A 25404-nucleotide genomic window follows, 5' to 3' on the forward strand; every position below is an offset into this window, starting at 1 on the left:
TTTCCAACACCCGGAACCTCGACACTAACATACCGAAAGAACATCTAAGAACATTCTTCCCCCAGATAGGCTGTAGTTCAGAACGCGCCTTTCGTTATTTAATTGTCTACGAGGACATGGTCTCATTATGTATTTTGTGGACGAAAAACTTCATCCGCGGCAAAATAATAACGAAATTGGTATCCTTGTTGCGGCGAAAGAATAGGTTCCGGAAGCGGAAGCTCACCTCCAAACAATGTCTTACCCAAAGAACTTTCTTTCAATACTCTTCCGTCACTGTTGCGGTCATACTGCTCATCGTCATTGATGAAAACAGTCCATCTACTTCTGCAACAGCTAATAGAACTATGGTAGGAAAACGTTTATAATTACGAAATACTGACCCAGATTTAGCAGGACCTTTAACTCCGATATGCTTTCCGTCTGTGCTACTAATGCAGTTCGGTAGATTCCTTATTTCCCAGTAACGATCAGTAATTTTCTTCCAGATTTCTCTAGCTGCTGTTGGTAAATATTCAGGCTGCATGAGCTCACATATTGCCTTTCACGAATCAGCCACAATTTCTTGAACAGTAGTGTGTCCTCTGAGAAAAGAAAGGAAAGCACCTTGAAGGAGCACGTAGCAGTAAAGCACCTGAAAAGAGCTGTAAAGCGAGATTAATGACATGATCAGTATATTGCAAAATTGATGTTTTCTATTTGTTGCAGTGCGAGATTCTCGAGACCGGTGGGAGAGTTTCAGGGGGAGCCGTAGTAGACATTTGATGTCTCCATCCGGCCCATCTGGCTCTGCAATTAAAATAAGAAAACCTTACTATCTTTCTGGATATGTGATGTTGTACCAACGTTTTAGGAAGTCTCGGGATATGAAAGACTGTGTCTCAAATGCAAGCGCGGTGAGTATTTCACTTGAACAGACACAAGAAGCTGTACGCAAGAACGTTGAAACTGGTAACGAATGTGTCGTTACGACGCAATATGACCATCGGTCAAGAAATACATCACTGTCATCCCCTAGCGAAAACTGTATTTTATCAACATCTCAACCAAAAGGATCCAAAAAGGCCAGCAATGCTGGTACAGCATCCCAAGCAGTTGTTAACAAGTCAGCGTACGAATATTTTCATTCGAAGAATAAATATGTAAATATTGAGTGTATAGAGAACAAGAAGTATGAAGATCCAGATTTGGCTTTTTTTGTAAGTGTTCTTCCTGATATGAAAAGAATGAATGAGGATCAAAAAAGGCGGTTCAAAATTGGAGTTTTACATTTGGCTGGGCATATTTTAAGTGAGGAGAAGCGTTTGCAACAACACTCTTTTACTCATCACAGCCCATCACTTTCTTCTGCATTGCCTTCTACTGAAATTTAAAGTTCACTCTCTGTTTGTGGATCTACAAAAAGTGAGGTTCAATGTACGGAAAACTCCACTCATACCGAATAACGGAAGGCCATATGAAACGTCAAAGCTGCAAACTGATGCTAGGACGAGATTAAAATTTCCAAACCTGCATGGACGGAACTACAAGACGAGACGAAATATCTGTGCTTCATGTCACTTATTTTGTATTGTTCTAGGAAGACTCATTACTGTTATTATACACAGGCTTATAATTTGAATTTACTACAGATCGGTGTTACAGGCCATACGTATACATGAAAAATATTCTGCACTTCCTGTATGGGTTCTACTTCGTTTAGGCGTGTATTGCACTGGACTATTTTGATGTAATTGATCTGTCTTGCGTCATACAGCGTATGTGAAAATTGTAATGATGTCTAATCTGTACTTCGATAACCATATGCAACATCGCACCAGAGCATCTGCTAAAATACTGTAATACAAAACCAACGATAAAGATGGTTGAATGAACAAATTCCGAAAGTCAATGAAATAATAAAACGTTCACGTCAGACTGGAAGAAGTTATATTTTAACTGCAAGAGACGTGCCAACCAGTTCACCATCGCATCCTAACCGAGTTTTATGATTCAGCGGTGACAGTGGAACAGATTGAATTACATTGGACGTAGTTACATTGCCTGAACTGTCCGGTAAATCCCAACTACACTGTTCCGTTATTGCTATTACGACTGGTCTATGTAAAGTACATCATACTTAGAAACATATTGTTTGCCCGAAAATTAGTTAATGGAAATATATTACACAGCTAAAGTGAGCATTAATGTCAAAATTAAGACCAGTAACAGTATAGCCACGACGTGAAAACTACGTTTTAAGCCAATATTGTATGTTTATCTGGATTAAGACTTGTACTTTTAATTAGAACTGAATATATTCTTGAAAACAAGTATTATTAATTTTTTCTTACCATAAAGCTATTAACAGCCGCTGCTGTGAGAGTCTGCAGTTGCTATCCTTTTTGTAAACTGATGGGCCAGCCTTTCTTGACAACAAGTCAAACTTCCTCTGTTCATTCTGTAAAATGACCGATGTCTTTCTGGATACTTATTCAACATTTTAAACGCCTTAGAAGCACCACGTTCTTTCAGCTTACAATATCAGTAAAGGTGTAACCAACAACGTATTTTAGATTTTTATTGATTGGTATCAATTAAGTTGATTGAAGCCAGAATACCTCTTATCTCTCGAGAAAGGCTTGATTCCATGCTACTCGGCGAATGACTTCCGTTGGCGTCGAGAGAGAAAGGGTGCTGTTCACTACGCTCGTTTCGTCAGCAAGTGGCAATAATGATACTGATTCGATAGAACAATTAAATTAATGAAATTGTACATGCATATTCTGCACGTTAGACTTTACTGTCCGGTAGAGGCACTTTCCCAGTCTCGCTTGCAAAACAATTAGAAATTGCATATCTACATTTTATTGTTTGCACAGTTCTTTTTCTTTCATCCTTGTTTGTGTGGGACTCAAGTGCTTTCACTGTAAACTTGTCTTCAAGATGGTGACCTTTTCTCTTGTTTTAATAATTATGCTGCACACAGCATGCTTTACTTAAATCAATAGCAAAATATAGTTTCACATTCATTGCTTGCTGAAACACACGCCGTTTGTTCGAAAATATGCCTACAGAAACAGTCAGTAAACGCTTCGTGAACGAAGCAATTCGTACAGACAAGAAAAAATGATGTTTGCAATATATGACCAAATCTGTTCCTGGATTTAAGGTCGTCTATCTCTAGTTTTAAATGAAAATAAGTCTTAATGTGATATTAACGTAGAGCGTGATGGCAACTGACTTCATAAACCAAATACGAAGTGAACCAGAAGCCACAACTGTTCATAGTACACAGCCATAGCACAGAGTGTGCGCGTTGTAGCCCATCCCGGCCAACCGCAAAATTAGACCACCTATTTACTCGAAACTCGAAACAGAAGAGGCTCTCCTTCCGGCGTTAAAAAACAGTTTCCAAATGTTAGCAATATCTCATATTCAGCAAAAACGTTGAAATGTGTGTGAATTCCGAAGGAACCAAACTGCTTAGGTCATCGGTCCCTAGACTTACATACTACTTAAACCAGGGCCGGCCAAACGGTGCACAGTGTGCAGACGTGCGGAAGTTGTGCACATGTGCGCACGTGTTCGACAGCGACATCTGAACGGCGGCGGCTCCACTTCCCTGTTTATGTGGTACAAGCAAGAGCGCAACATACCCAGCCTCGTTTACCCCTAGTAACCGTAACCTTAACAGAGAATTACTGAGAAATGGCAGGTACTGTGAAAAAGCAAAGGACGGGAGATCTATGTTGTCAGTCGTTTAAAAATGACTGGGAACTGCAATTCTTTTTTGTTGCCGTTGGTGAAAACTCACCATGTTTGCTGTGCCGCCGAATAATAGGCGACCAGCGTAAGTTTTCAATTTAAAGACACTACAATACACGTCACAAAGACGAGTGTAGTGTACTCAACAGCGAAGAACGGCAAGCAAAATTAACTGTCCTTAAATGGATGAGACACATCAACTCGATTATCATTTCTCATGACCAGTGATAAAAGTGTTTGGATTCATTCCTTTCATAATTAAAAATTATTATTTACTAACTGTGCATTATTGCCTCATTCTGCTCCATGTCACATTATTATCAGAAAATTGGTCATTAAACCGATTATTCCAATGTATAGTTACATTTAGGGTTTTTTTTAATGTGTGAAGGGCTACGCTCAGCTGAAGTCGATAAAACATAACATTCATCTAATTGTCGGTTATTATGCAGATTTCAGACTTAACTGATGAAAGATATAGCAATAATGGTATTGAAATAACAGGTGATCATTGAGAGGCCTGCGGTTGTCATTCTGTTCAGAGGTCAATGAGACAGAAATTATGTGGGTGTAGCTGAGGGCACCGAGAATTAGTTATAGGAAACCTTGCATTAGTTTAATGTTATTGGAAATCATGAATAAGGTTCTTTGGAAGTCGCTAAGTGCTCTCTTTCTTAAATACTAGATCAAAAACATTACGCTTATTTACGTGCTGTCAGTCAAGCTGCCTTAATAAAAACCCACGGTTGTTAACTGTATTACTTGTCTTACTGAGTTAAACTGTTAACATCAAAGTAGACATGTCAATGAGTAGACTGTGACAGTATTTTAAATGTTTAATACGCGAAATACCTTCCCATGGTTGTCTTGCAAGCTGTGCAAAGAGCACTAGAATGCGCTGGTACTGAGTATCCCAGTAAGTGGATAAAGCGATATCTGTGGCTAGAAACATGCACTACTTGAACGCTGACGTCTGCGGCGTGCACACTATGACCCGGAAGTCATTTGGCCGGCCCTGACTTAAACTAACTTATACTAAGAACAACACACACGCCCACACACACACGCCCACACACACACGCCCACACACACGCTCGAGGGAGGACTGGAACCTGCGGCGGGAGGGGCCGCGCAGTCCGTGCATGGTGCCTCAAACCGCGCGGCCATTACGCACTGCCAAAGTACACAATATGATTAAAATACACCAAACGTAAACTGGCCAGCAACTATAATTTTTACTACAAACTAATACTGAAGTATCATGTTTCCACCTTTGCAACCACTCATCAAGAAGAGAGCTTAATGTCATCTTTGAACGGAAACACCTTAGCCATAACAACTACCCCAAATACCTAGGAGTCACATTGGAATGGACGCTCTCTTACAAGGAGCACCTGACAAAGACTGCAGATAAAATGAGGACAAGAAACAGTGTCATCTATAAACTGTGCGGCGCCACTTAGGGTTCCACAGCAAACACAATCCGCACGTCAGCAGTTGGGCTCGTGTACTCGGTGGCAGAATACTGCGCTCCTGTGCGGATTAACAGCCCGCATACAAGCAGGACTGATGTGGTACTAAATGACACCATGTGCATTATCAGTGGCACAATAAAAATCTACACCCACCGCATGGCTGCCAACCATGAGCCACATACCACCCCCAGAAATGCGGCGAAAAAACGCTCTTCTCAGTGTGTTCAACAAGATAACTAATAACACACAGCTGCCCATACATAGCGACACAGCTGACTTGGAGCGCAAAAGACTTAAGTCGAGAAGACCATCATTACTCTCTGCTAAGGAGATGACGAACTCCATCTTTGATGTCGGCAATCTGTGGAAACAACATGGCAAGAACACTGCCCACTAAAATGCCAATGTTTCATGACAGCCGAGAAACCGCCTGGTTTCAACCAGTCACGCGAAGTGTGAACAACTTTAAACCGTATATGTATTGGCTACGTAAGATGTGCTGACGCCCTCTACAAATAGAGAACGATTCCAACACCAAATTGCGACTACGGCGCTGAAAAACAAACAGTCCGATACATAGTGGAAGAATGCCCCGTTCGAGTCCACAAGAAAACCTTCAACGATTTTCTCGCTGCAGCAGAGGAGGCAATTGATTATATGAAATGTATTGTCAGTCTGTAATTAACCTATGCATAAATTGTATAAGGATTGCGATGTATGCCATACGATAAATAAATAACAAACTACAAACTTTTCGAATTATATGCGACACTGTTTTGAGGTATAACTACAAGCAATAACGAAAAGAGAACCTTTACTTATCAATGTGCGGTGTGAAGCAACAATTTTTTTTTTCATTGAACAGTGTGCTAAAAAACGAATGAGAAAGACTGCATGAAGGGAGAAAATTTGCAGACCCCAACATACTAGTTTTTAATTTTTTACACGAAAAGTAAAAGTTTTACTGAGGAACTAACTACCGAGATAGAAGTAGCTTTGCTTCATTTACACAGAACAATAATTGAGTAAATCAAAACGCCGTCATTGTTACTCGCCGAATCACTTCTACTGAATTCGAGTCACGTTTATGTCACTCCAGACGTCACTTGCCACGTTACATCAGTGGGCCCTCTTCTTGGTCAGCAGTACTTGTTTACGACATACGTGCAGACGAAATTGTGAATAGCTTCTGGAACGCCAGCGAATATACGTCTTCTTAGGAGATATCACGTTATAATTGTAGACACATGATTACTTAACGTATCTCATATTTATTCTACCATATGAGCTTCATTTTACCCATCTGCTACATCGTCAGTGGTCTAGAATCAAACCTTGTAATTATAAAAAAACTTCTCCGAACCCATCGATTGCCGTGTCCATCCTCAGCTTACTGGCGTCATCGGATGTGAATATGAAGGGGCGTGGGATCAGCACACCGCTCTCCCGGCCATTGTGCGTTTTCGTGACCTAAAGCCGCTACAACTCGGTCAAGTGCTCCTCAATTGACATCACGAGACTGAGAACACCTCAGCAGGTCAAGAGTATATGACGGTCCGGTCGATCATCCATCCAAGCGCCGATCACTCCCGATGGTGCTTAATTTCGGTGAACTAACGGGAACTGGTGTATCCACCTAGGCACGGCCATTGACAAGTATCTGATACCATTTTTGCTTACGTTTAATACTCTCATACCACGTTAAATTATCTCACAACGTGTTTGATTCCAGACAGATGACGAGGTTTTACACGAATAAAGCGAAACACGTATTATTGAATAAATACACCTTTTTAGGAGCTGCGAAGATGGATTTTGGATACCTTAAATAATTATATGGCATTTACGGACGTGATGGCCATGCAAATCGAGAACAGCTTTCCGAGTTTACAGCTGACCAACGTCCTACACCTTTTATATGAAATTTCCAAGCTCATCCCGAAAATTATCAACTGCATTACCTTCTTGCAGACGCTACTGAAATAAATAACCGGTTATAACTTATTAAGAGTTGCTGCACATCTCGAAGACAGTGCATCTACCATTATTGAGAGCAAGTACACCGATAGTAGAAGGGTGTGCTGAAAAGTAGTAGCTCCAAATTATATATGTGAAAAATCTTACAGCTTTTGAAATATAATAAACGTTCATTAATTATAATTTCCGGGCTGAATTGCCGTGGTCCTTATATAAAATTGCTTCTCCTTCCTGACGTTTCGTTGCCTACTGCGGGCAACATCTTCTGAGGTGAGTCGGGGATTGGCTGCTAGACGCTGGAGGTCCCGCTTATATAGAGCGCTTAGATGGCGCCACCACTCATCACGTGCTTTCGACTTTAAAACTATCTCTGGCTAGTGCCATCTCTCCCGATTATAGGTAATCGATAGTCACTTCGTTGGTACAGAGTCGACCGCCATATCTCGTCTAGTTTTAATCCTTCTTCATTTTTATTAAAATTATTTTCGTGCTTGTAGATCTTTATAGCTTCTTTAAACATGCGGCTATAGTAATGTAATAATATACCCTCATGATATTCCGTCGTAAAACAGTCAGACAACATTCAGTCAAGTAGAATTAAGTGTAGAGATCGAAGATGACCATCGAGTGGGACTTGGGGCGAGCATTAAATGGGATCTGACGCAAAGTACGAAGCCAGGCGTATTGCAAGTAGTTGGCGAGAAAGACAAAGTCTACGACGCTGTCGCTTCTCCGTGACTTTTGCCATCACTTGCTCCACGTTCAAGCAGGAATACTCGCGGCATTGAGCTTGTGGATTTTCAAAAAAAAGTTTCGAAGCTGTACTATCATAAAGGAGGACACTGCCATTCAGTAGCTTACTCCTGTAGTGATAAACCCTATCCAGAGCTCTACTACTATATTTTATGGATTTATTTCATTTGGTAATATTGGGGCCTTCAGCCATCCTTAGTGAATTAACATTAGAGGAGAGTGCTGCACACGAAGGATAATGTAGCTGGGAACGCTAGATTTTTTCTTGTTGATGTCTCAATCTAGTGACCAGTTATAGGATTACATGAAGGAACGCTCACTGTACAAGGCTATAAGCAGCTTGTAGCATTTTTTAACGTTCTTTTGTTGAGACGCACGAGGTCATATTTTGCGCAGCGTTTGTAAATATTACGAGTTCTACATGTTTAAGTGTTGTATAAGATATCGAAGCCATTTGGAGGATACTTTTAATTCTTCAGTTACAGAGTTTTATAGTGAATAGAATTCCATATATTTTTAAAAACTAGTTACATAACATGTGGATAGTTAAACCTGACGTCGTCATTCGTACACCGTCTTGTACCTTGGAAGGGAAAATCTTCTGTCATGGAACACGTCGTTTTACCAAATGAATTGAGTTTCTTTACCGTGTTAACAATTTTTCCTATCTTGAAAACGTAGGTTTGTGTTAGTGGCTAATAGCTTCTGCTTCAGATGTTTTTATCTTGTAGGTGTTCTGTTGCTAATACTTCTGCTTGCTTTGATTTCAGTTTCTAGTTATCAGTGTGTAACTGAGTAACAAAGTAACACATAGGCTATTAAATGCAGTACCATCAAGATTTTATCGGCTGCAACACTTTCAAATTTGAATAGAATATTTGTACTTCCGAACAGTTTGTCACATTTGGAAAATGTGAGTAATTTTTGTAACTCCAGGCAAAGAGTGAATCACACAAAATATAAAAGCTTTTATTTGAAAACGGAATAAGAAAATATATCAAACTTCTGTCACTGTGATGGCTAGAAGCGAATGTCACCGAAGTGTTCTTAGGCACAAGACTCTCCACTGCAAAGTGAATGGTGCATGAGCAGTACTTAATGATGATAATAATAATAATACACTAAAGGGCCAAAAAAGCTGGTACTACTGCCTAATATAGTGTAGGGCCTAGGGCCCCACGAGCACGCAGAAGTGCCGCAACACGACGTCGCATGGACTCGACTAGTGTCTGAAGTAGTGCTGGAGGGAAGTGACACCATGAATCCTGAAGGGCTGTCCATAAATCCGTGAGAGTACAAGGGGGTGGAGATGTTTTCTGAACAGCACATTGCAAGGCATCCCAGATATGCTCAATAATGTTCATGCCTGGGGAGTTTGGTGGCCAGCGGAGGTGTTTAAACTCAGAGGAGTGTTCCAGGAGCCACTGTGTCGAAGTTCTGGACGAGTGGGATGTCGCATTGCCCTCCTGGAATTGCCCAAGTCCGTCGGAATGCATAATGGACATGAATGAACGCAGACGATCAGACAGGATGCTTACGGACGTATCACGTGTCAGAGTCGTATCTAGACGTATCAGGGGTCCCATATCACTTCAACCGCACACGCCCCACACCTTTACAGAGCCTCCACCAGCTTAAATAGTCCCCAGCTGACACGCAAGGTCTATGGGTTCATGAGGTTGTCTCCATACCCGTATATATCAATCCACTCATTATAATTTGAAACGACACTCGTCCGTCCAGGGAACATGTTTCCCGTCATCAACAGTCCAATACCGTTGTTGACGGACCCAGCCTAGGCGTAAAGCTTCGTGTAGTGCAGTCAATCAAGGCTACACTATTGGGCCTTCGGCTCCGAAAGCCCGTATCAATGATGTTTCGTTGAACGGTTCGCACCCTAAAATTTGTTGATTTCCCAGCATTGAAATCTGCAGAAATTTGCGGAAGGGTTGCACTCCTCTCATGATGAATGATTCTCTTCACTCGTCGTTGGTCTCGTTCTTGCAGGATTTTTTTCCAGCCCCAGCGATGTCTGAGATTTGATGTTTCACCGGATATCTGTTATTCACGGTACATTTGTGAAATGGTCGAAGGGGAAGATCCCCACTTCATCGATAAATCCCCACTTCATCGCTACCCCGAAGATGCTGTGTGCCATCGCTCTTGCGCCGACTGTAACACCACGTTCAAACTCACTTAAATCCTGATAACCTAGCACTGTAGCAGCAGTAATCGATCTAACAACTGCGCCGGACACTTGGTTGTCTTACATAGGCGTTGCCGACCGCAGCACCGTATTCTGCCTGTTATTTGAATGCGCATGTCTACACCAGGGGCGCTTCAGTGTATAAAATATGAACGAAGAATACTATTAGTTTAGTCTACTTTTTTTTACCTACACAATTCAGTGGAGGGAAATTTAGATGGAGTTAGCACTCAAAGTTAGATTTCATCTGCCGTGGCTCGCCTCATGTATGGCTGAACTTTACTACGCGTGCAAGAGTCGACTGAGTACTGACTGGTTAAAATGAGATATTTGGCCCTAGTCGTCTCTCTTAAATCTGATTGACAAAAGAAATAAACCTGTGCAACAGGAACGATAAGAGCCAGCATGATTAAGCAGTGGCGGAATCAACTTACTGTGAATTTTGTTTCATATACTCTATGATGCTGAGGAATATGAAATGAACTAACACCATCGTTAATTTATATTCAGTTACCTTATAATTTATTACAGAACATCCACACTACTCGTCACTCATATTAAATATCAGGTACATATTAACAGGCTGATAAGTTTTGACTGCGAAAATTCAACGCGGGATGGCCTCATCATATACAGTACAACTGATCTGATTTGCGAGAGGAAAGTGGAAAGGCACACAGCCAAAGGAATCGGCACATACAGGAACTAGGAAGACAAACGATCGCGATCTCCAACAGACTTCAGTAAATCCGAGAACAGATTGTTCGATGCAGTGGAAGTTGACAGTCTTCAAACTGGCAAACAGTGCCTCACTTCGACTGCGCGAACTATCGTCGTAATGTTAGCGACATGCGACCACGAGACAATCAATTCCGTATTAGCACAAGTACAGTCTTATTCTGGACTATTTCCAAAAATACTTCCGAGTTAGAGCTTCGCAATTCTAACTATGTTTGAGAAAGGGCCAGTACAAGACTCGCCACCGAATCAAGACATGAGCACATAAGTGGTTTGTGATAAACAGAAGACCCACATGCTCGATCGAAGACTTACACGAAATGATTAGGGTAAAACAGTGACTGATAGCCAAAATTTTAAAAAATGCCAATATCAAACCATAATACACAGAAAACAGTGAAAAATGTACAGATATTATCCCACATATTCAAAAGACTTCGTTCAGAAAGGCCGAATTTTAAACTAACTATGATTTTTTTTTTTTTTTTTTTTTTTTTTTTTTTGAGTTCCGCAACAATTGGCCATTTCGCCCGTGTACCAGGGTTGGGTGGCCACACACGCAAGGGATAGACGACTATCTGACAAAATAGTAAACAAATAAAGTAGGAATCGTTTTAAAACAGCATCCAATAATATTAACTTGTATTTATGGAAGTACTTTTGACAGGTAAGATGTATAGAGAGTAGTATTTCAGATTTCCGTACAGATAGATCATGTATCTAGACAAGAAAAGCTGTAACCAGTAGTTACCTGCTTTTTCGTTTTCAACACCAAATTTATGTATTAGTGAAGACAGTAGACTCTCCCATGTGAAAGGAAACACGAGGGCTTGCTCTATTTTTTATACAGTAGAGAAGTCGTTTCTCATTGGCTACAATTGAAACAGGAACGTAGACCGAATGCAGTTTTTAAATCACGGCCGGTTTTTATTTTCCGCTTGAAATGTTACTATCTCAGGGTGGTCACGTCGCAATCTCTCTCTTGGTTTATTAGGGATCAGAAAGCTTAAAGACTCTTCTGGCCAAGCGCATCCTACATAGCTCGTAAGCCAAGTTAAGTTCCACTATCTTCTTGACAGAGATCACTTCTGACGACGCATGCATATATCCGAAGATTAGTAAAGTTATCATTTAGACAGGTTAGCGGTCAAACTGTGAGCACCGGATAGTATAAGTGCTTCAGAAAAGTTATCTTTTGGCGTAATTACGTGAGTTGAAGCCAAACATCTTCTTCTGTTCGTTTATCCGTTATTATGCGAACCAAGGATGACTGTTAACAGCAAGATCCGTAAGCACAAATAGCTCTGGCAAGCGTGTAAAATTATCAGATGCAGGAAATGATTAATTATGTAACGTGAGTTCAATTTAGGCGCCTCTTGAATAACAAAACTGATAACGTTTCAGTGATAAACTCTATCAGAGCATCACCGTTTGAAAATCATTTCTAGATTCAGAGTTAATATCACTTATCGTAAACTCGATAAGTCAGAGATTAAACACCACTTACTTTTAGCATCTTAAGATGTATAAATTTTCATTCAGTAAAAATCACCGCGTTGCCTTACAACAATTTCAGTATAAATAAACTGGAGTCATCAGTATCTTAAACGATTAGAAGGCAAACAGATTAGAAGACATGAAGCGTTTTATTTCGTAACACCGTACACAGATGACTGCTATGTAAGTATTTCAAAGTATGTCTGCCATCAAGAGTGGTTCTTTCAGAACAGCTAACATCGAACCATGACATAGGACTGAAGTTGCAACATTACAATTTCTTTTATGAAACGTGGTAAATGAAGAAACATTGTTAAAATCTTAGGTCACATCTTCTAAGGGAAGCTTCCGGCATCTTCTTCCAGCGCATGGCCGTCGGCTCTCAGACGTCTGCGTCAGGCGACTTCAACATTCCGGCCCAGGTGAAAGATTCCTTCCGCTGTCGCTTAGATGCTATGCCGCTCATGAAACATAAGATTCAACAAAGACACGCATTTGTAGATTTCAAAACAGAAATTAACGTAATTTATACAACACTGTCTGTGCTATACTATACTTAATATGAATAAGTACAGGTGGATACTTTGCCATATGTTGTTGCTAAGCTCACTGATATTGTAAAAAGCCCTGTATCATCACACGCTCTGCTGAAGCTTTTCTTACTGAATAACCACCATTATTTACTTTATTGACAGCAATTTGAAGATCTTCTCCTCATCATCTGCCTCTAGTAGAACCAGTCTTCGGAACGTACTTAGCTGGCATCTTTAAACATGATGAATTCCCGTCGAAACTAAAACAAAAAAAGTTTTACGGGATGGCTAACTCTCGCAAAGATGGTATGGTCATCGGCAGAGAGTGATGGCCATAGCGTATCATCAAACATGGTGGACGAGAACGCGAAAAGAAACCAGCATGACGGTGTGTTCAAATGTTTAAATGTGCGTGAAATCTTATGGGAGTTAACTGCTAAGTCATCAGTCCCTAAGCTTACACACTACTTAACCTAAATTATCCTAAAGACAAACACACACACCCATGCCCGAGGGAGGACTCGAACCTCCGCCGGGATCAGCCGCACAGTCCATGACTGCAGCGCTCCTAACCGCTCGGCTAATCCCGCGCGGCCATGACGGTATGCAAATAGACATATGCAACCCTGAAATGTAAGTTTCTGTAACTACTAACAGCCTAGTTTACGGAAAATTGGAAGAGTATTCACATGATACATAATATTAAGGAGTATTGAAAACTAAAAGCGTGAAAAATACTTACTTTTTATTGAAAACAAGAGCCAAGAGAAGCATCAGCTGGTCACCAGCAACAAAGACTACTATCAAGTGACCGGCAGCGCTGTAAAGCGCGAAGTTGGAGAACCACAGCCGTTGGTCATCTCTCCCGTATGGCCATTCACCCTGTTTTACCCTAAACTACACTAGCAGTAGTAAAAACGAGTACAGTGCATCACTCCATACGCCTGGTGGTGTTGATGCCATCAGGTTTGAACGTGACACAACTTATAAATTCAGCCAGATTTAACATTTAGATCTATGTTCTAGCAGAAAGGTCTGTACTCGCCAATACCTGGAACTAGTGTGTCCTCTCGCTAAAAGCTTAACAACCACCGTCGGACGCCGAGTCCAAAGAAAAACCCTTATGCTGGATTCAGCCTCACCCAACCCCAGCGCCCACTACAAAACGCGAGTCGCTAAGCCAATCAGAGGGACTGGAAAAGCGTGGGCGAGTGGCGGATTCAATTTATTGAGGGCAGAGGAACGTCTTGTACATCCTAGAAGTTTCCTCAAGCGATCTTATCTGCACTAACTGAAAGACGTGGTTTTAAAAAGGGGGAGAGGGGATGGAGAGAAACTGCATTCCCGCCTTTGTAACTCCCTCCCACCGATCAAGCTTGAAGGCCAACGAATTTCCCTTGTCATTGACGAGGAAGAACATAAGGAGGGATCGCCTCAAACTCGACCCAAGATACCATGTCACCGTTTTCATGCAACTGACTACAGGAATTGGGATGTGAAAGGGAATGAGGCCGCTGATCTCAGTAATTACATGAGGAAATAAAATACAACGAATTGTCCAGTACAAATCCTTTCCCAGGCGTCGATATGTGTGAGACGTGACAAATGCCGTGGGATAACTTCTAATATTGTGTCGGGCCTTCTTTCGCTCGCCATAGTGCAGCAAACCTACGTGGCATTGACTTAACAGGCCGTTGGAATCCCCTGCATATTGAGCAGTGCTGGCTCTATCGCCGTCCATAACTGTGAAAGTCTTGCTGGTGCAGAATTTTGTGTACGAACTGACCTCTTGATTATGTCCCATAAATGTTCGATAGGATTTATGTTGGATAATCTATATGGTCAAGTCATTAGCTCGAGTCGTCCAGAGTGTTCTTCAAACCAATCGCGAACAGCCGTGACCCGGTGACGCGTCGTATTGTCATCCATAAAAATTCCGTCGTTAATTGGTAACACGAAGTTCATGAATGGCTCCAAATGGTCCCCAAGTTACCGAACATACCCAGGACCCACTCCATTCCATGTAAACACAGCCCACACCATTTACTGAGCCACTAACACCTTGCACAGTATGTTGTTGACAACTGGGTCCATGGTTTCGTGGGGTCTGCGCCACACTGGAAACCTACCATCAGCTTTTAACAGCTGAAATCGGAACTCATCTGACCAGGCCACGGTTTTCCAATCGTCTAAGATCCAACCGATATGATCACGAGCCCAGGGGAGGCGCTGCAGGCGATGTCATGCATTATTAAAGGCACTCGCGTCGATTGTCAGCTGTCATAGCTCATTAACGTCAAATTTCGCCTCACTGTCCTAACGGATACGTTCGTCGTACTTTCTACACTGATGGGTGCGTTCATTACACGCAGTTTTGCTTGTCTGTTAGCACTGGCCTCTCTACGCAAAAGCTGCTGCTGTCGGACTTTCAGCGAAGGACGTCGGTCACTGCGTTGTCCGTGGTGAGAGGCAATGCCCGAAATGTGGTAGTCTCGGCATACTCTTGACACTGTAGATCTCGAAATATTGAATTACCCAACGATTTGCGAAACGGAATGTACCACGTGTCTAGTTACAATTACCATATTCGGGAGAACGACTGTTCAATGCCGCGTCCGGTCATCCTGATTTTGGTTTTGCATGATTTCCCTAAATCGCTTTATGCAAATGCCGGGATGGTACCTTTGAAAGGGCACGGCCGACTTCCTTCCCCATGCTTCACTAATTCAATGAGACCAGTGACCTCGCTGTTTGGTCTCTTCCGCAAACAACCCGACCCAACCCAATTACCATTCCGTGTTCAACGTCTATTAATCCCCTCGTGCTCCTGTAATCACGTTGGAAAGCTTTGCACATGAACGACCTGAGTACAAATGATAGCTCCACCGGTGCAGTTCCCTTTTGTACCTTGTGTACGCGATACTACCGCCATCTGTATATGTGCATATCGTTATCCCATGCCTTTTCTCACGTTGGCGTTGTTGGGTCAACGCCCTGAACGGTGTGCTCGGAAACACTTGTGCCTCCACCAGCATTATATTCTGCCGTCAGAACTGCCACTGATTGCCGCGTAGCCCACTTTACAGAGCGGGAAATCCTCCGACCACAACGTTTGATGACGCATGGACGTCAAACACCTCGTCATCTACTTATGGTTCTGTCGCCCCTCAACCGTTTTCGATAAGATGGTTCACGATAGCAGCACGATAACAGCTCACCAGTTTCGCCGCTTCCGAGTTGCTCATTCCCAGGCGCTTGGCCAAAAGTCTGCCCTTTATCAAAGCTGCTAATGACAGTGGATTTCCCCATTTGCGACTCAGAATGACTCCCCATTCATCTCTGCTCCGCGTATGGATTTTTCTTATGTGGCCGCAACGCTACAGGACGGCATTCCATCTCGCAATGCGTTGCGATCATTGTAGATTAACTGAATTTATGCTTTCTAAAAAAATTAATATTTTTCTTCGTGGCGATACGATTTGGCTTCTTACCGAAAAGAAGACCAGCTTGTTTCACATTGATATAATGTTGCCCAAATTAAAAACGTGTCTATACTGCAGCCGCACTTCCCCTCTCACCCGAAGCTCGTTGTCCAAGAAAGTTACTGCAATTCTTAAGCGCGAAATGGAAGTTTTCAGTTTATCGTTAGTCAGACGCCATGTCTTTCTGTGAGCTGCTATATTTCAGTGTCCAAGACAACGTGTGACCAGAAAACCATTGCTTGTCCCGTCTTGTTACTTTATGACCTGTAAGACTGGTGGCATTTCGTATCTGCTATGTCGTTTTCAACATTCGGCACAGAACAGCGCCACAACTCCTGTACGGCGATATGAAGCATATCAAGAGGGAAACGGTGAACGAAGCCTTCATATGGGCTATAATAATTGTTCCAACAGTTTTATTACAGTTTCATTTCTAACTGAAACTAGTGTTTAACCATAATTGAAGTCATGTAATACAAATTTTAGGAAGAAGAGGCTACAACGCAAAGACAAAGTGGTTGGCAAAGCGTAGCTTATCGCTAAATGTGGTAAATTTATTTTCGTTAGTGAACCTTTATTAATGTCGCCAGAATGTTGTAAATAAGACTGTATCCGTGATGAGACTGGTAACTTGTAAAACACAGCTTTCTGTCTTAGTAGGTGAGGTCGGATAGGGTGAAAGCGAGAACCGGCAGTCAGTAGACGCGCTCGGATCAGCGCCGCCATTGCATGCAACCCGACTTACACTACTGTGTAGCGGATGATACGTTAGGCGTCGAGTCCTGAAGAGTTTCTCCGTGGGGAAACATTAACAAACCCCACTTATGGAGTAGATTTAATAGATTCTCTGGTGAAAACTCTTCTGCATTACTGCGACTTTTTCTATTTATAATTAGGATAGGTTCCCCAATACTTTTATATATTCACTTTCAATTATTTGATGATCGACTGACAGTAAGAAATAAGTGTTGATACAGAAGTCAGTAAAAGAAACAAAAATATACAGCACACACATCAAGTTTTATTTTTCCTTTTCATCACGCATGGTATTCAATAAATCTAGATTCAAAGGTAAGTGTTCAGGAACGTGGCATCTGCCCAGGAATACATTGTCTGATGTACCCGAACATCTATTGGTAGACATTCCACCCTTCTCATTTATGACTGCTTGAGCTCTGCTGCGAACACTTTCAGCAGAGTGTCCGAATGTTTGTGGAGGAATGGCAGCCCATCCTTCTCCAAGAGCCATAAATGTAGAAGGCAATGACGTTGGAAGCTGGTGGACGCTCGATATTCTAGCTCACCCCAAAGGTGATCCTTTGGATTCAGTTGGGAACTCTGACTAGGCAAGTCTATTTCAAGTATCTTATTGGCCACAAACCATTGCCCGACAGAAGCTGCTTTATGACAGGATGCACTGTCGTTATAATCATACCTCCGAACTGTCCCTCTATTCTACACTTGTGGACTGTCGATGGTCTAACCCAGGACTCCAGCTGGCAGAGCTGAAGCCAGAGCCCACCGCGCCGTTTTTCTTCAGGAGCCCGAGCACGTTCAATACATCTACATCTACATGACTACCCTGCAATTCACATTTAAGTGCTTGGCAGAGGGTTCATTGAACCACAATCATACTATCTCTCTACTATTCCACTCCCGAACAGCGAGTGGGAAAAACGAACACCTAAACCTTTCTGTTCGAGCTCTGATTTCTCTTATTTTATTTTGATGATCATTCCTACCTATGTAGGTTGGGCTCAACAAAATATTTTCGCTTTCGGAAGAGAAAGTTGGTGACTGAAATTTCGTAAAAAGGTCTCGCCGCGACGAAAAACGTCTATGCTTTAATGACTTCCATCCCAACTCGTGTATCATATCTGCCACACTCTCTCCCCTATAACGTGATAATACAAAACGAGCTGCCCTTTTTTACACCCTTTCGATGTCCTCCGTCAATCCCACCTGGTAAGGATCCCACACTGCGCAGCAATATTCTAACAGAGGACGAACGAGTGTAGTGTAAGCTGTCTCTTTAGTGGACTTGTTGCATCTGCTAAGTGTCCTGCCAATGAAACGCAACCTTTGGCTCGCCTTTCCGACAATATTATCTATGTGATCCTTCCAACTGAAGTTGTTCGTAATTTTAACACCCAGGTACTTAGTTGAATTGACAGCCTTGAGAATTGTACTATTTATCGAGTAATCGAATTCCAACGGATTTCTTTTGGAACTCATGTGGATCATCTCACACTTTTCGTTATTTAGCGTCAACTGCCACCTGACACACCACACAGCAATCTTTTCTAAATCGCTTTGCAACTGATACTGGTCTTCGGATGACCTTACTAGACGGTAAATTACAGCATCATCTGCGAACAGTCTAAGAGAACTGCTCAGATTGTCACCCAGGTCATTTATATAGATCAGGAACAGTAGAGGTCCCAGGACGCTTCCCTGGGGAACACCTGATATCATTTCAGTTTTACTCGATGATTTGCCGTCTATTACTACGAACTGCGACCTTCCTGACAGGAAATGACGAATCCAGTCGCACAACTGAGACGATACCCCATAGCTCCGCAGCTTCATTAGAAGTCGCTTATAAGGAACGGTGTCAAAAGTTTTCCGGAAATCTAGAAATACGGAATCAACTGGAGATCCCCTGTCGATAGCGTCAAGGGGCAGTGCAGAGTGATACAGCAGTATTCGGAAGTATTCCTTTATTCAGTTAGTTTACAGAAGCGCAATGGCGCGCCGACCGCACGCCGTTCCGCGAGTCCAGACGTCTCAGAACTCCTGTACTGCCGACGCCGCTGCTGCAGTCATCAAGGCTGCCCGACGATGGAAGTCAGCCGCGTTCGCACGGTCGCCACACGCCGAGGTGTAACGACGGGCGCCATTCCACTGCCCGTAATTCCAGAGACTGTTACAGTCCCTGATCCTCGCCACCCTCCGCCCCATCTGGCCTGCTCTGTCCGACCATGGGACGAAAGTGGTTGTACTGGTCACCGTGGCCCTCGGCCACTGCTGCTCCCAGGACAGGACCGGACTCGAAACCACGCCCTCCTGGACACCGTGCTGCAACTTGCCGCCAGTGCTCCTTGCAAGATAGCAACACCCGCCGCCGTCTCTGGCGCTGTCACAGCGCTGCTGCGCCTTCCACAGGGTACGTCTCGCCCGGATCCCAGTATGCCAGGTGGGAAGCGAATGTGGCCCGTCCTGGACCCGCTGCAGACCGCTGTCGGTGCCCTCCTTCAGTCAGCCCGTGCTATCTCCAAGTACCCGGCTGCTGTTCCGTCCAGCCCTGGTGTTGTGTCCCCAGAGGCGGAATACAGCCCCAACAAGTACATAGAAACAAAGTACAGGCTCTAAACATTCATGGTGGTGTCTGATTGTTCTATATAGTGTCTCCCTACCACTTTCGCGGAACGACGCTCTGAGCGTGTTTTTTTAGGGAATTGACTAGTTTGAACCTGGGACCTGTTGCTGGTAAGGAGACCCCAGACCACACATAACATGTATAATTCAGAAGAGTTCAGTGAGACTAGCGATGATATAACCAAATACTAAACGATCTCAGCGTCAGCTCCAGTGCACTCCCTATAAAAGAATCTTAATACTAACTAAATTTAGTGGAAGGGGTTCAAGGCTTTCCTATTTTTAGTTAGCTGGTAAAATAACGTCGAAAAAGCAGTTAAGTTTACCATTGGAAATTTTATTCTACTCACAAAATATTCTTTATAAATTGCACGATTGATAAAAGGAAGTGTTTTAATACAGGATGGTAAAAACCAACTGCTCTCAACAAAAATGTGAACGAATATTCCCTGAATGGGTTTCCTAGTTCTACAATGGATCGAAGGATGACCTATGCCATATCACGTCTAGAATCTAGGTTTAAATTAAGTTTCACAAAGGAGAAAACTATCAAAATGGTCTACAGTGACCCTCAATTATCTTTAATTACTTATCTAACTTGTCGTAAATTACAGTGGCTGATGTGGCTTCTCAATAACTATATAACAGAAACATCATCGCGTATCAGATATTTACTTCAAGTGGCAAATGTGAACACCATGAGCTTTAATTAATGATCGACACTAGTACTACGCAAAAAAAGGAGGTGTAACAGATGAGACTTCTGCAGTTCTGAGTGAAGGCTTATGGGCTCAAACATTCGGCATCGCGTGCGTACATTACCTTGTCGGTGTTTAGGCAGCGTCAGGGCGACAGCGGGCAGCACAGCTCCGCTCACCTCGCCATCTCGGAAGTAACTCTCTCTAACTTCTCCTTACTACAATTTCCCAAAGTTGGTTTAAAAAAAAGTATCTGGCTGTGTTTTCATCTGACCAATCAGGGTCTTAATGTTAACCTTAAGCTCCGCCTACAAAAATTCTGTCTATCCAATGAGAAACGTTATACTTCTCGTGGTGGGTCAATGTTTTTAAAGTTTGCAACGTAACAGAGACGCTAAAAAGTGTCACGCTGAAACCTGCAGCTGGTGTGGTCCTTTTAGCGTTATCGTAAGATCTATACTGTTCTTCTGGAGGGCTCTATCTTTTAACATGGGCTGGCGGGTGGTCCTAATGTAACAGACACGCGAAAAGTCTCACGCTAAAACTTGTGGGTGGTAGTGGCCCTTTATGTGTTATCGTAAGATCTAAACTGTTTTTCTGGAGGGCTCTAGCTTTTAACATGGCCTGGGGGTGGTCCTTGACATAACATATACGCGAAAAAGTCTCACGCTAAAACGTGCGGGTAGTAGTCTTAGTGGTAGGCTGCCGATATGGGTGTCCAGTCCGTCCCTTATCATAGGGCCTTCTAGCTTAACACGGTTCTGCTCTCGGCTTCTGTTCTCGTTTCTCCCCTCGAAACTGCGTCGGTCTCACGGTGGGAAGGTACGACATGCATTTAGGCATTCTTGTGTTAGTCTGTGGTATTCCATTTGCTCACTCGTTACTCGTATTACTTTGGTTAATTTAATGTCACGATTTATTCGGAGCTATATGAGATACTACTGGATTTGCTTATCATGTCAGGGTTTTCATGGAAGGTGTTGGATTTGCCTGACACCTTACAAAGTTTACACAGAATATTTACAACATCGCTGGCCCCTATAAGTGTAGACCAGCACAGGTCCGACCTGACTCTCGACTGACCTGGCACACCTCTCAAGCTAAAGGTGCCTGACTATTTATCCTGCTTTTACCGTCGCTTCTGACGTAGTGTCAGAGAGAGACATAAACTATGGCAGGAGTGAATTCCCATACCTCAGCCGCTCCCGGCTCTCGCCTACTGCCTTGACTCGTACATCGCAATAACTTAAAGCAACGCTGCAGTTCCCTGCCTCGCTGTTGCTCCACTCAAAACAAATCAAATCATGCGTACAATACGCCGCTGCAGCTCCGCGCCATTTGTACTCTGCCTGGCCTACTGGCTGCCGGCTATTAGCACACACTGTCAGCGGCCGCAGACAACATCGCCCAACCGCGCCTTTACTGAATTTTCACATAATTCCCCTTTCCTGCGACTAAGACTGATACTAGCGCAGCACTACATAGTAGACAATGCTGTAAAACGTATTCATATCCTTCCGCATTTAGCATTTTCTTAAGCTCAATACGCGGACCACACCCTACCCACGAAAAGCACCCCAGTACCGTAACACCATATCCTCTACACCTCACTGTTGGCATTTCACATGACTGCAGAAAACGTTCTGCAGGCCTTAGCCAAACCTCCCATCTGATTGCCACAGGGTACGCAGCAATTCACCACTACATCACTTCATATTACACGTTTCCAGTCATACAGTGTCCACTGGCGTCGCTCTTTACACCACCTGAATCGTCGCTTAGCATTAACTATTAAAAACGTCTGGCTTATGAGTAGCTGCTTGACCCTTCTACGCCATTCTTTTTAACTTCCCAAGGACAGTCACGGTACTTGCTGGACTGCTGGTAGCACTTGGAAATTCATGAGAGATTCCTTTCACTACTTCAATGTGATTTTTAACAACCCTCTGCAATTGTCGACGGTCCTAGTCCGTCAGTATGTGAGGTGTGTCTGGTCTTTCCACTTCCCAAACATCACACAGTTTACTTCCGCAGCTTGAGACGGGCTGAAACAGTTTTGTACTCAGGTGACATATAATGACTAGTCCATTTTCGAAGTCACTAACTGCTCTTTACAGAGTCGGTCTCCTGTTAAGGCTTCTCTACTGACAGCACAGTCCTCACCGCCTTATTTTATACTGGCCGGTTCGCCTTTCGTGACATCTAGTGATGAATTCCGCATTATACGGTGGTTTCCGGACACTTTGTGGTACTTTTTATTCCGAACATAGTCCTCTAAGCAAGGCATTAGATTTTCTCTATTTCTGCCTGAATTGATAGTTAATGAAAATCTTACTCGACACACATTGAAGTGCTTTATTGAACATGGTCTGCATGGCCCTATTGGAGATGGTGTCACCTCGTCTTTCTCCCAACACTGAACTTAGTCCCCCAGACGGTTGTAGGAGGGACCTACAGATCAGTATACAAGTCATTGCCAGAGGTGCAAGAAGCGATAAAAGATAAGTTCTAGAACCGACTGAAGACTTCATGACAGACCTCTGTATTTACAGTTTGATAATCACTGAACAACCAATCCACTCACTTTGTTAATAACAAAAAAACCTAAATGTGTCATTTCAATAATTTTTGGGTAGTATCCAATCATTTGAAAGTTGTCACAGTCGCAAAAGAAATGGCGCAAGTTTCAAATGTAATAGTGAATCAAAATTATGCAAAGATGGCAACCAGAAATATATGTAAGTTTCAAACGTAACAGTGAATTAAAATGACACAAAGATGGCCTCAGAGTGTTAGCCAATTCAGTGAATATCTTCAGGGCATAATACTATTTCATAGCATGACGTGTCGAAAAAAAATTATTTCGTATCGGATTTTTAGCTTTACGTTGAAATATTGTACAACCACTGATAAGCTCTAATAAAGTACCAACAAATAAGTCATACTTGTAGAAGATTCGCCTAAAAAAATATCCCCTTACGTCACATAATATCAGTGAGCCATGTGAGTCAGCAACAACGAATGCTCCACCATATAACTGAGTTTTCATTCCACAAATGATCTGTAGAATTACAGTCTTGGGATCTTCTTTTGACCAGTTCCATAAATTCGATGACGTCACTAATTTTACGTGTGATGAAACATCTAGAAATCGTAGAATTTCAGCACATAAATACTTCACAAGCTATCACCTCTCCCAGAGGTTACTAGTACAAAATGCAGTTTGTTACAGACCAAAAATTACAGCACATATTTTAACCATGTAGTTAATACACAAAGATTAAATACTAACTTCCGAGAAGAAATAATTTATAGTATCGGATATGTGTGTTAGGTGAAACTTGTCTCTACCAGGATTCAAGTTGTTGTACGTATAAAAATCCATTTGCTTTTTGCAGAATGCCATGAGTAAGCAACCTTAGGCAAGACTCTTCTACAGCGGAGCGAAGCGAGCACCTTGACAACCAGGAAAAGAAGCCAAGACGGAGAACATTCGCTAATAGCCATCGCAGCCTTTTCCACGTTTGATAAAAGAAAGAAGGGAACACGGAAGATTTCCTAAATAACAGCAAAGCATCAATAAAATAATGACAGATATCGAAGATGAGAGACAACTAAGATAAGTTACGGAATAAGCACCGATAGGTCTATGAAAAGGAAGAATAACATTTCGAATTAAGTGTCTGGCAAAAAGACATGAAAGGATCCCAAGGATAATAACATGTATTTAGATGCCTATTTCATTTTCCAATTAGGTTGCCCGCTGCGAAACTTTTCTATGTTTATTCTGAGAATTACGAGCTGCTACGCCACACTTTAAATGTATGTCTGCAAGTTTTTGTAACGAGAAATTCTGCCATTTTCGGCAACCAGTCATGATGGTTTGTAAACAGTGGTTCCTGTAACGAGTAACCCTACCATCTCCAGCAACAAGTGATGGCTTTTTGTAAACAATGGTAAACTCCGTGTTGACAGACGACTGACTTTTGTCTGTCAAGGAAGTAACACTATTGTCGAATCGGCATATAGTAGTCTGGTATTGCCGTGAAAAGTAACCTACAAACTTATGCCTCACATGCATTGCTCGTTATAACTTTCTCCGCCAAAAATATTCATTTATGGCCATTTCATCATATTCTCAAAATATTGCGATATTCTGCCATCTATTTAGTTTTCTTCAGACACTCCGTGTATGAGGACGGCCAAGCAGTGTGTACGCATTGAGTTCGTGGATAATGAAACTGGTGAAGTTGCATTATGGGATAATCGCTGCCATTGGTTCAGGAAATACTGTCCGTTAACTGCTCGTGTGCATTTGTTGCGAATACACAGTGTCTGGACACCTATTGGTGAGCATTAATACGGAGTGTGTCCACTTTTTGCCATTATGACAGATAGAACTCTGTTGGGGACACTTTCAGTGAGGTATCTGAAGATCTGTGAAGAAATGGCAGCTCATTCTTCCTCAAGTGCCGAAAACAAGGAATGTAGTGATGTTGGCCGCTAGGGTCTGGAGCGGTGTGGATACTCAATTTCACCACATGTTTCCCACCGGGTTCATATCGGGACTCTGGACAGGTCAGTCCATTTCAGGAATGTTATTGTCCGCATACCATTGTCTCAAAGGCGCTACTTTATGAAAGAGTTCGTTTTCGTGGAAATTACGGAGCTCCATGCATCTTAACATCGGCAGTAAAGTTTCATAACTGGACTGTTAATGAATGGTTCATAGGACAGACCGGCGTCTACGCACCATGATGAAAAAAGATATGGGGGAATAATCTATGCGGCCAACACTGAAAAAAATCATCTGAATCGGTCACTTTAGAAATAAGAAAAAACTAAATTTTACGCAAAATGAGTATTTATGTTTTGGTTTTCTTTACGGGTAGCGGCAGCGATGTGTATACAAGCGACGTA

General features: G+C 42.5%; 1 protein-coding gene across 2 annotated transcripts in view; it reads left to right on the forward strand.

Moving 5' to 3' along the window:
* The window catches only part of LOC126280740 (mucin-5AC), a 400966-nt gene that overhangs the window by 340748 nt on the left and 34814 nt on the right, over positions 1-25404 (forward strand). The window contains exon 7 of one of the 2 annotated variants that reach the window (XM_049979788.1): positions 709-2309. The exons of the other annotated variant lie outside the window; for it this stretch is intronic. Coding sequence (XP_049835745.1) covers positions 709-1373 — 665 coding nt within the window. The 3' untranslated portion in view covers positions 1374-2309. Of the gene's footprint in view, positions 1-708; positions 2310-25404 lie in introns of those variants that run through there. 2 annotated transcript variants of the gene reach the window in all.

The sequence above is a fragment of the Schistocerca gregaria genome, chromosome 1, assembly GCF_023897955.1.
Source record: "Schistocerca gregaria isolate iqSchGreg1 chromosome 1, iqSchGreg1.2, whole genome shotgun sequence".
In the NCBI taxonomy this organism is placed as follows: domain Eukaryota; kingdom Metazoa; phylum Arthropoda; class Insecta; order Orthoptera; family Acrididae; genus Schistocerca; species Schistocerca gregaria.